This window comes from Vitis vinifera, chromosome 5, assembly GCF_030704535.1.
Source record: "Vitis vinifera cultivar Pinot Noir 40024 chromosome 5, ASM3070453v1".
NCBI lineage: Eukaryota > Viridiplantae > Streptophyta > Magnoliopsida > Vitales > Vitaceae > Vitis > Vitis vinifera.
In genome coordinates this window covers 9,306,408-9,318,770 of record NC_081809.1, presented here as the reverse complement: position 1 = coordinate 9,318,770, position 12,363 = coordinate 9,306,408, and the positions used below count along the sequence as shown (strand labels likewise).

The following is a 12,363-nucleotide window of genomic DNA, read 5'->3' as shown; positions in this document are numbered from 1 at the left end:
GAGTCTTCAGATTGAGCTTCCAATCCCATGTCCTACCCCATGGAATTTCTTTATTAAATAAGAACTGTTTGCATATAATGAGATGAATAATACATGAACATTCCAAAGTAAGAAATGAGACCGGTTTCCTAGTTCTTACTTTTAAAAGGATTATCAATTTCACACAGACAGCTAAAGTTCATAATTATTACACCAAATACAAGAGAAATTTCAGGGACACGTGACTATATTCTGCCAATTTTACCCTTATTTTATTTTAGCTAAATTTCACCTACATTAGTTAAGACTTCTTACAACTACATTTGACATGCTAAACTCTACATGCGCTAGTTTGCAAATATAATATTCCTCTAGCTTTTCTTGAATTAGATGGTTTATTAGGGTTTGGAGCTTAATATGGAGCTTGAGCAGGATTGAGATGAATCCATGAATGTTAAATCTGTAGCCAATAACCCTCTATTTTGTGGGTTTGGCATTTTTTGCTGTAGTATTCTACTAAACTCACGCTCATATGTTTGCATGATCCCATGAGAAGGTTGACAAACATATTTTTTGGTTGTCATTTCTGGGACTTACAGTTGAATGGTCCCGTTGGAGCATTTATGAGATTTTGTAATTTACTCAAATAATTTGGGGCAACTTTAAACTGCCCACAAAGGCATTTATTTAGGCATATAATTTTTATTATCCCACCAAATGTCCCTCTACTAGTAGAAATTCTGAAATGGTATTATGTAACTGGGGTGCAAGTTGCAGAGGCTATTTAAGTATTAGGCACAAATAACACCAAATTGTTAAATCTAAATATCATTATAAATGATTTGTCCATGTGTGACAAAGACCACTGACTGCATACATTTTACATGCGTACATTATTATGGTTGCAACAATAAACAAAATAAAAGGAAGTCATGTTACATCATTTAATAAATGTCATAAAAAATGCAAAAAAACAAAAACAAAAAAAAACAAAAACAAAAATTAAAACCCTATAAAGGATATATATTTGCATGGAGAATAAATATCTAATTCAATAAATTTTCATAAAAATTATTTTTACTTTTCACAAAATTTTTAATGGTGCCTATTGTCTTAGGATTTTCTTTCAAGTTGCTTGTAGATGGGAATGGGCCTAGATAGAATTAAAAGAAAAATAAAAGAATTAAAAGAAAAAAAATGAGAAGTGAGATTTTCAATATTTACTAATATAACCTTGATAGATTTATTAATAAAATTAGATTGACTTATAAATTATTTGTCAAGATAGCTTTTACCAACCTTGACACAAAAATATTTTAACTCTATATATTGACTTATAATTTTTCTATCAAGATTGTATTACTATAAATTAAAGAAAATTTTAGCAAATTCCACATATGTCATTATTGCCTTTATTTAGATACCTTTACATATGAATATATTAATTTTATATTGACTTATAAATTCTCTGTCAAGGTTGCATCGTCATAAGTCATGGAATAATCACTGGAATTCATATATGTCATTATTTCTTTTAACTAAGTTTTATATGTTATAGTTGCCCATTTAAATAAAAGATATTGACATATACTACTTTAAGTAAAGATAATATATGTTAACAATGACCATTTTTCTTGTAGTGATATGAGAAATATAAGTTCAATCAATCAACAATATATGTTGTAACAAGATTAAGCTTAAGAAACCCATATTTATTTATTTTTCTTTACTATTTTTTCTTCATTTTAAGAGGAGTCACATATGGAAATTGAATCAAGAAAATAAGAAGAAAAGTCCATTTCTTTTCTTAATGACTAAACATAGGAACTAAAAGAATTTGGAAAATGGAAAAAAAAAAATCCTCCATTTTCTTAAAGACCACACATTGAAACTGAAAATTTAGAAAATAGGAGAACAATAATTCCTCCATTTTCACAATCGAACAGTGAACTAGTTGTGAAGTGTCCCAAATTCCTAATTAGTAAAGATTATTTTTTGTAAAGAATATTGTATAAAATGTTTTCTAAGTTGATATATTATTGTAATATTAGATTTTTTATTTATTTATAGAATAAGAAAGGTTCTTGAAAATATCTCTACAAATGTTCTAGGTCATGGGAAAAGGTTATGAGATAGAGATGGATTTTTAGATACTATACGAGGTAAATAGAGATGTGAGGAAGAACAATATATACCCAATAGAGCGAGAAGACTTGTGGTAGGGTATGAATACAAGGATTGGGGAAACATGGGATGTTTTGGGAACTCAATAATTATATTTGATTTTATGCTTTGTAATATTCTCTATTATATAGTTGAATGATTCTCTTTCATCTGTGGATGTAGGCATGCTTGGCTGAACCAAGTTAAAACCTCATGCACCTTTGTGTTGATTATTTTATATTTGTGTTCTTGATCTAACATTATTTGCATGAAAGCTTCCATTGGCACAACAGAACCTATGAATCTTGAAAATCAATGAAAATTGTTCCTTATTTTCTTAGCAACCAAAATTGGAAATTGAAAATCTAGACCATTGAGAAAAATAGTTTCATCATTATGGTAATAACCAAATAAGAAAATTAAAAATGTAAAGAAAAAAAAAACCTTTGTACATACACTCTTCCAACACTTGTTCTATTCTAGACTTCATTTTTTGTCTCAATAAAACCAGAAAAAAAAAAATTCTATAATAGTTAGATGTAGATGATAAACTAACAAACATATAAGTGAATTTGGCGATGGTGAAAGTGAGCAATGCTGCTATTGATCATGATAAAAGTATCATGAGTGGCTAAATGGAATTTTGGGCATTAGCTCTAAATTTAAATAGGTTCTTTCTTAATTTATTGCCTCAACTTAATGTTCAATTGGGAATTGGAATTGGTATATTTTTAGAAGCAAAGTTGATGAAAACGATGAATTTGGTACAAACAAGGTTAGGTTAGTAGCTCAAGGCTTGAATCAAGCAAAAATAAGGTCTATAAAGAAACTTTTGCTAACATAATTAGACTTAACTAAAGTAGAATACTACTTATATTTGCTTATACCAAATGAATGTTAAAAGTGCATTTGCAATGGATATGGTAATGAAAATGTCCATATCGGAAAACCTCCAATTTTTTCTAGTAATAATTTTTTAAAATATATCTTTAAATTTAAAGAAGGATTTTTTTGGTTTAAAGCAAGCTTTAAGAGCTTGGCATAAAAGATCAAGCAAATTACTTGTGAAAAATGATTTTAAAAATGGAAAACATAATACAATTTAATTTATGTACAAAAATAATTTCAAAAAAAAAAAAAAACCCGATGATATGTGTATTATTTAAATTTATATTGATGACATTATTTTTTTATTTATTAATGACTCCCTTTACCATCATTTCTTGAGACTTTTTGTTGATGAGGGAGAAATATTATTATGTTACTCTCTTGTGATTTGGATTTATTTTAGGAACCCTATGGGCATTGATGTTATATATGTATATATATATTCTTTGTTATTGATCTCTTATCATTTGCTTATTATTAAAATAATCATATACATGCATGCTCAATTTCTTATTGTTGATTTCTTGAATGTATCATTTTCAACACTCTTAATATTTTTGTTAAAGTTGGAAAATGTGGTCCTGGTAAGTGCCACATGGTCCTGGGTTCGAATCCTACCACTGATGATACTTTGAATTTACTTGGTGTTGGTTGTTGCAAGACAATCAATACCTCGAGGTTTGGATCCCTATGGAGAGTCCTAAGGGCTTAGCCATGAATATATATATATATATATATATATATATATATATATATATATTATTGGATATTTTCCAAAATCAAACGGAGCATACATTAAAGGGGAGCATTTTAACAACTTTGGCTTTGCCATCATAAAAAAAAAAAAAAAAGAGAAGATCCCAAGGTTTAGTTAAGTAAAAGTTTTAATGATAACAAAACAAAACTTGGATTTAATATGTAATTTCAAGTATGATATGCAATAAGATCTCCATGGGTTAATAAACAAGAAGCTATGTGCAAAGGATTGAGCTTAAAAGGTAGAGTTTAGATTGGATATTGATGGTCTTAAGCATGTTAAAGTAAGCTTTGTATGATCAAATAATGAGAAATATGTCTTAACATGGACATTTAAAAACTAAGGTTCTATTTAAGAATGTTTTGTAAAGACAATTCTCAAAAACCAATTTTTGAGAACAATTTCTAAAAGTAGTTCTCTAATGTTTTTTAAAATAAAAATCAATTTGAGAACTTGAAATGTTCTCAACCTATTTTCCATATTTCAAAATATTTCATAAAAATAACTTTTATTTGCAGTGATATACTTTCAATTATTATCCATATTTGTATAATTATTTTTTTTAAAAAATCATCGAAAAACAAGTGAAAACAATTAAAATATGTTATTAGAAAAAAAAAAATCCTATTTTTAAAATAAGTTATCAAAAAAATTGTTTTTTTTGTCTAAATTTTGTCAAACATGTTTTTGAGTTTGAAAAACGTTTCTATTTTTAAGAAGAAGAAGAAGAAGAAGAAAAATGAGGAGGATGAAGGTTTTGTAGAAGAAGAAGGAGAAGGAAGAGGAGTAAGAACTCATTTAATACATTATTGATGATTTTTATGAAAAATGAGATTGATTTTTTTTTTTTATGAATAAAAACCTATGTTTTTTTGTCTAAATTTTGCCAAACATGTTTTGGAGTTTGAAAAAAGTTTCTATTTTTAAGAAGAAGAAGAAAAAGAAGAAAAATGAGGATGATGAAGGTTTTGTAGAAGAAGAAGGAGAAGGAAGAGGAGGAAGAACTCATTTAATGCATTATTGATGATTTTTATGAAAAATGAGATTGATTTTTTTTTTCTTATGAATAAAAACCTATGTTTTGAGTTTTTTTCATGATTAAAAAGACTTTTTCAATCTTAAGTTTTCAATTTGAGCCAACCTGAGCTATTAAAATCATTTGAGCAATATTTTGATGTTTTTTTGTTGTAGTTAACCAAAGTAGTTGACCGATTGACCAAAGTCAATTGGTTCACCTTAGCTTAGCAATGACTACTGAAAAATTAACCAATTGACTAATTATGCAACCAGAACGAGGAGGAGGATGAAGGTTTTGTAGAAGAAGAAGAAAAAGAGGAGGAACTCATTTAATGCATTATTGATGATTTTTATGAAAAATGAGATTGATTTTTTCATGAATAAAAACCTATGTTTTGAGTTGTTTTCATGATTAAAAAGACTTTTCAATCTTAAGTTTTCAAATTGAGCCAACCTGAGCTATTAAAATCACTTGAGCAATATTTTGATGTTTTTTTGTTGTAGTTAACCAAAGTAGTTGACCTATTGACCAAAGTCAATTGGTTCACCTTAGCTTAGCAATGACTACTGAAAAATTAACCAATTGACTAATTATGCAACCAGAAAGAGGAGGAGGATGAAGGTTTTGTAGAAGAAGAAGAAAAAGAGGAGGAACTCATTTAATGCATTATTGATGATTTTTATGAAAAATGAGATTGATTTTTTTATGAATAAAAACCTATGTTTTGAGTTGTTTTCATGATTAAAAAGAGTTTTCAATTTTAAGTTTTCAAATTGAGCCAATCTAAGCTATTAAAATCACTTGAGCAATATTTTGATATTTTTTATTTTTTTTGTAGTTAACTAAAGTAGTTGACCGATTGACCAAAGTGGTCAATCAGTTCACCTTAGCAATGACTACTGACAAATTAACCAATTGACTAGTTGTGCAACCAGTTCACTAGTTAAGTCTCAAATAGTTATGTTGAAAAGGTGCCTAACAACTAGTTTTATTATTATTATTATTATCATATTTTGATTTTTTTTTTGTAGTTAACTAAAGTAGTTGACCGATTGACCAAAGTGGTCAATCGGTTCACCTTAGCAATGACTACTGATAAATTAATCAATTGACTAATTGTGCAACCAATTCACTAGTTAAGTCTCATTAGTCACTTGCAAATGTTAATGGCTAGTAAGTGGTTGACAAGATGGTGGAATGGTTATGTTGAAAAGGTGCCTAACAACTAGTTTTATTGTTATTATTATTATTATTATTATTATTACCAAATGATAAGTATGATTATTAAACCGATTTATGATGGACTAATAGCTTACAAATTATTACTTCTTTGAGTCTAAACCATTTTTGAGCATTTATTGTGCATCAAACCCAAACTTGCATAGTCTTTGATTGCACTAAAAGTCCATGTCATTTTCACTTGTATATCTACTATAAAGGAGAGTTCCATTTTATCCTTATTCAATTATATATTTTTTAAAAGTTGAGAGAACCTTGTAAAAGCTTTGTTAAAGCTTTGTGAAAGGTGCAAAAACTTATAGAGGTCCCTTAGCACTTGGCAACCCAAGGGTATATATTTGAGTCTTGGTTGGAAGACTCTACAAAAAATAGTGAAATTCTCAAAGCTTGAAAGAAGCTCAAGAGGGTGGACATAGCCAAGATTTGTTGAACCTTGATAATAATCTCTATTTGTACTCCCTTTTGGAGTCTTTCTATTATTATCTTACTCTTGTATTGGTTGTAAGTTTATGTTATTATTCCTCCATATTATCTTGTAATTTTGTAAAAATTTCAAAAATTAACCCATGCTTGATTCACCCTCTCCCTTTATCTTAGGTGATTATCATAGGTTTTCTATTAATGAACTTCATAATGGGTTAACGAATCAAGTTGAGCAACGATAAGACCTATCACCTTAGTCACCCTTAAGCCTAACCTAAATAGAGAGGTCAACGAAGGCAAGCATAAAACGCCATATAATTAGATGCACTAGCCACATGACCTAAACCTAAACTAGAGGATCAAAAGCTAAGTTACAAGCTTACCATATTAGTGGAAGTAGAGTATGAAGATCCTAAATGAGGTAGGAGTGGTATTTCGATAGAAATGGAAAGAAAGACAACTATTTTCACTTCTCCCTTTAGGTTGTCTTTTTTCTCTTTTTTTTTTTTCTTTATGTTAACTTGATCATAAAAGAAACATCAAACATAATAAAAGAACCATTGAATACCCCAACTTAGCCGACACAATTTTATATTCCTTACGAGGAATAGAGAAAAAGTGTTAAGGAAAGTAAATAGTAAAAACTATTAAAGTGATGATCGAACTATAAAAATGATAAAATTATCACTAAAATTATTTAATATCATAAGATAAAAAAGACGGAGAAGAATTATTTTTCACTAATAGAAACTTTAAATCCCAAAATAAAAAAGAGAGAGAGTTAGGAATTAATAATTTCAATGATCAAAGTAACTAAGATATGTCTAAAAAATAAATTTTTAGTGATTTTAAAACCAAAATTCAAATCTATTGAAAGAACTCAATTCCCGGGATAGTGAAGGAAAGCAGTAGAAAATTGCTTCCATTTTCAGACATTAGTGCTAAATAATTTTTTGTTTCATCTTTGGATGTTTGGTCCTAAGATTTTGAAAGGAAGGCCACGTTTCCCTTGCACTGACGTGGCAACCACTCTAGCGTAAGATGGAGGCCAAGTTTTGACAAATGAAGGTCCACATCAGATCAGAACAGTACATGTCGCCATACATCCGAACATATCACAGCCATCCAATCCATGAAATCAGAGCCGTTCAATTGGAATACCACCCACTTTCCCTCATTCTAAACACTCCATATTTTCTCTCTCACTCGGCAGATAAATCCCTCCTTTTCTCCAAATCCACAAACCCTTACACCCATCCCTCCCAAATCCAAATCTCCCATTTTATTTTTTCAGAGAGATAACGTTAAGTTTTAGAGAGAGAGGAAGCTATGGATTCAGATCAAGGCAAGTTATTCATCGGTGGGATTTCATGGGAAACCTCGGAAGATAAGCTGAAGGAGTATTTTGGGAGCTACGGTGAGGTTTCTCAGGCGGTGGTGATGAGGGACAAGGCCACTGGGAGGCCCAGAGGGTTTGGCTTTGTGGTCTTTGCAGATCCTTCGATTCTCGATAGGGTTCTTCAGGAAAAACACATCATCGATGGTAGAACGGTGAATCATCCCTCTTTGCCCTTTTCTCGCTATTTTGCTTTCTGGGTTTTGTTGTTTCCATTTTATTTCTATTGCTTATTAATGTTTCACTTTGTTTATTTATCTGTAATAATTCTATTGAGTTTTTGGATTTTGTTATTGGAACTTATTATATCAATTTGGTGGATATTATTCATGGTTTTTCTTTTGTTGCGTTGTTGATGAGGTTTTTCTGTTGTACAAACTGATTTTAATTTTATTGCGTGTTACTGGTTCAGTTTATTGGTTGATTTTGTATCATGTATTTTCACGACACTCGGATTGTGGGCTTTTCTTTTCAATTTCTTTTTTAATTTCTTAATTTTTTGGTTACCTCCCTTTCAGAAAATAAAAATAAACAAATTTTGAAGGTGTCTTTGTGTTGTGCTGGGATATTATCTGTGTGACTAAAAGAAATTATTTTTATAAGATTATGCAATGCTAGTTAGTGGCTCAATGAGTGAAGCCTCTAGTCGGAACTAGTTGTGTTCATTGAATGTTTTTGTGCCTCACTTTGTTTGTTTAAATACTTTGTTGGTCAGTGCAGCTTAGGTTGTCAAAGAACCTTTTTCTTTAGCATAGAAAAGAGGGGTTTTGGAGTGGGGTGGGGAGTGGGGTGGGAGGGGAGGGGATTTTTGTACTTGATGATTGTGATTCTGTTGATTATTCTGTTGATATAGAAAAAAGTGGGAAACCTGTGTCTTCAAACCCCAGCTGCAGTTCTCTTCTTGAAATTGTGTAACAGAAACAAATTCAAACAATCCCATATAAGTTCATTATAGGATTATTTGACATTCTATCACATTGAAATGATTTTTATATTGGATTTATAGCAATCTTATAACTGGCTTTTGCTTTGTTGCATGATTTGGAATGAGTTTGCTTTGTTATATATGGGAAATCAGAGTTTTGAAGTGATTAGTTTGCATACATTTGTTACCATTTTTGGTGATGATTCTGGTATATCCTCTATTCTGATTGCCATATTCTGAAGGGTGGATTTGTGCCCTTAAAGTGCTGTAGTGAATAAAAGAAGTGATTCACTCTCATGGGACATCTGGTTCAAGTTTATAAAGTTTCTGATGCTTTTTCTTCTAACTTACATATAAATATGAGAATCATAATACTTAATATAATGGTGCTAATTCCATTCCTCTGGATATTGTTGAATGTGTTTATGCACTGAACCATGTTTATTTCCATCTGCGGTTTAACCACCTGCTTTGCTATTCAGGTTGAAGCTAAGAGGGCCTTATCAAGAGAGGAGCAGCAAACCTCCTCTAGAGCTGGAAATTTTAATTCTGCAAGGAACTCTGGAGGTGGTGGAAATGTAAAGACCAAGAAAATATTTGTTGGAGGGTTGCCTCCCACCCTGAGTGAAGAAGGATTTCGTCAGTATTTTGAAGCTTTTGGTCATGTGACTGATGTAGTAGTAATGTATGACCAGAGTACCCAGCGGCCTCGTGGGTTTGGATTTGTTTCCTTTGACACTGAAGATGCAGTTGATAGGGTTTTATACAAAACTTTTCATGATTTGAATGGTAAGCAAGTGGAAGTTAAGCGGGCCCTTCCTAAAGATGCCAACCCAGGTGGGGGAAGCCGTTCTATGGGTGGTGGTGCAGGTGCGGTTGCAGGAGGTTATCAGGGCTATGGTGCTTCTGGGGGTAACCCAACTACATATGATGGTCGAATGGATTCCAATAGATACATGCAACCTCAGAATACAGGAGGTGGTTTTCCACCTTATGGTTCTTCTGGGTACAGTGCACCTGGCTATGGGTATGGTCCTGCCAATAATGGTATGGGATATGGTGGTTATGGTGGTTACGGTGGTGCCAATCCTGGATATGGAGGCCCTGCTGGTGCACCCTATGGAAACCCAAATGTCCCAAATGCTGGTTATGCAGGTGGACCACCTGGTGCCCCTAGAAGTTCATGGAACTCTCAAGCACCCTCAGGATATGGTGGTGTGGGCTATGGAAATGCTGCTTCTTGGGGTTCAAGCGCTGGTGGTGGTGCTGGAAGTGGTGGTACTGGTTCAGCATCTTCAGGTCAATCTCCTAGCGGAGCTGCTGGGTATGGAAATCAAAGTTATGGATATGGAGGGTATGGTGGAAGTGAGGGATCTTACGCAAATCCAACTGGTTATGGTGCTGTTGGAGGGCGTACTGGTAGTGGTCCAAATAGCAATGCTGGTGGGGGAGAGCTACAGGGGAGTGGTGGTGGCTACATGGGAGGTGGCTATGGTGATGCTAATGGGAATTCAGGATATGGAAATGCAGCATGGAAATCTGATCCATCACAGGCTTCTGGAAATTATGGAGCTCAGACAAATGGTCCTCATGGTGGGCAAGTTGGCTATGGTGGTGGATATAGTGCTCAGTCCCGACAAGCCCAGCAGCAGTAGTTTTGTTAACATCAGTTTCCAACCGGTTCATCATCTTTGCAAATCCATTCCCCTTCCTTCTCATGTGGGTTATAATGGTTTCTTATTTCAAGCGGCAGAGGGGGTGGTCCTAGCAGGATGTCAAGCATGCTTTGGGACTGGTTGGATTGCTTGAAATCCCAGTAGTTTCCATAATATATTTTGCTAGTCTATAATGAGTACTAGTTTCAAGGAGTACTAGATGCCTCTTATTTCGTATTTTCTTTTGAGTGTAGTTTTAATGTTTGGCGTGCCTATAGTTGTCTCTACTCTCTACTAGCTGTTCTGGAGGTTTTCCTTTTATCTCGTAGTGTTTAAGCTATGCTAGCTTATAATAAATCTTATTTTTATGAGTTTGATTGCGGTTAAATATGTTGTTAATGCTGTTGAAATAAGCATTTTTCCATTGGCATTTTAACTAGGGATTAGATGCTTTAGGAAGATTTATCAGTAGATGATTATGCTTGATAAGAGTATTCTCTTAGCCTGTCTGTTTGGTATGAAAGTAGGAATACTGAGACATAGTGAAGCTTCTTACTAATAGGATTGGAGCTTGTGGGCCACTTGGATTGATCACTAAATAATGGGTAGCAAGTAGCAACTAGAAACTAGCAACTAGCAACTAGCAATAATCTAGTGGTAGTTGACAATTTGACAATGGCATAATCATTTTCCCCCTGTATTTGCCCTTTTGTACAGGAGAAATGCTGGAGTTCTGAAAGTGGGGTCAAGTGTCCACTCATGGCTGACAGGTGATTCCAAGCCAGGCCATGACAACACTGTCAATTTCGTGGATTCTTGCCTTTTCAAGTCATCACAAAATATCCTAATCTTCATTCTCGTTTTGGTGGGTTGATGGATTTTTCTGAGGTGAACAGCCTGCGGTATGTTGACATGAGCAGTTGGCCATGTTTTTCAGTTTATAGTATCAGTATTACCTAATCAATTGGGTTGCCTTTTGGTTATTTGGAAAAAGTAGAGTGGGCATTTGTTCCAGATTCTTTTAACCCATGGTGTTTGAAGTATAAGACAAATTGTGACTACTTTTAAACTCATTTTGCATATAAAATGATTTTCTATATATTTTGTGGCAAGTTGCTGTTAGAAAATTAGTCCAAATTTATGCTCATGTCCTTCATTCTTGTTATGCATTTTCCAATAATATGAACCACTGTAATGTTCCAAATTTGGATAAATAGCTTGGCAAACTTCTCCATTTTTTTGTTTTCTTTCTTGCACAGTATTCTTGCAATCATAAGTAGGGATTATGATTGTTGAACTCTCTAATGCTGCACTATGAGGGGGAGGATGATGTTTTCCCTCAGCAGCAAGTGAAAGCATCATTGCATAACATACCCAAACAAACTTGCATGTCACTATAAGCCTTTACCTCTGTATATCTTGTACCTAAGACATCCAGTGAATGTTGAGCCACCACAGTTCAGTGGTGTTCTTGTTTTGGGTATTTGTCTGGTGAAAGTAGTAGATTCCTATTGTGGAGCGTACCTATCCACATTTTCATTATTCAGACAATTTTTGTTGGCCGGGTTTTAGACTTATAAACCCTACACTGTTTTCCCCCTCTCAATATTCTTTAAACTAGGGGCATTTCATCATTGATCTAGGCCATTGAAAATTAATGATTAGTTGTTAAAGATTTTGTAGGTATGATACTATTGCCAGAGGTATCACAGAAAGAAAAGACCAATCTTGTTAGGTTAAGGATTAGAGCATTTATAACAATAATGGAAAGCATATTTTGTACTTGGCTCTGTAGAAGCAGGCTATAGATTAGTGGGCATGTGAGTTGAAGATTTTCAGCCAGTCTGCTTTTTCAACTGAGACAAAATTTAGTTGCTTTAAAAAAATTCATGTCAACATGGTCTATGATTTCTTTTCTAT

General features: G+C 32.8%; 1 protein-coding gene across 2 annotated transcripts; it reads left to right on the top strand.

Annotated features, from left to right (window-relative positions):
- Window positions 1-7,604: 7,604 nt before the first annotated feature.
- LOC100257917 (heterogeneous nuclear ribonucleoprotein 1) lies at window positions 7,605-11,542 on the top strand. Of its 2 annotated transcripts, XR_009465671.1 has the most exons (3): window positions 7,613-8,018; window positions 9,271-10,583; window positions 11,161-11,542. XR_009465671.1 is itself a non-coding variant. In XM_002285383.4 (2 exons), the coding sequence occupies exons 1-2, from the start codon at window positions 7,797-7,799 to the stop codon at window positions 10,441-10,443; spliced, it is 1,395 nt and encodes a 464-aa protein (XP_002285419.1). In that variant the 5' UTR covers window positions 7,605-7,796; the 3' UTR covers window positions 10,444-10,831. The 2 variants fall into 2 exon arrangements, 1 of the variants encoding a protein (XP_002285419.1); XM_002285383.4 differs by lacking the exon at window positions 11,161-11,542 and having other exon boundaries at window positions 7,605-8,018; window positions 9,271-10,831.
- The last annotated feature ends 821 nt before the right edge of the window (window positions 11,543-12,363 follow it).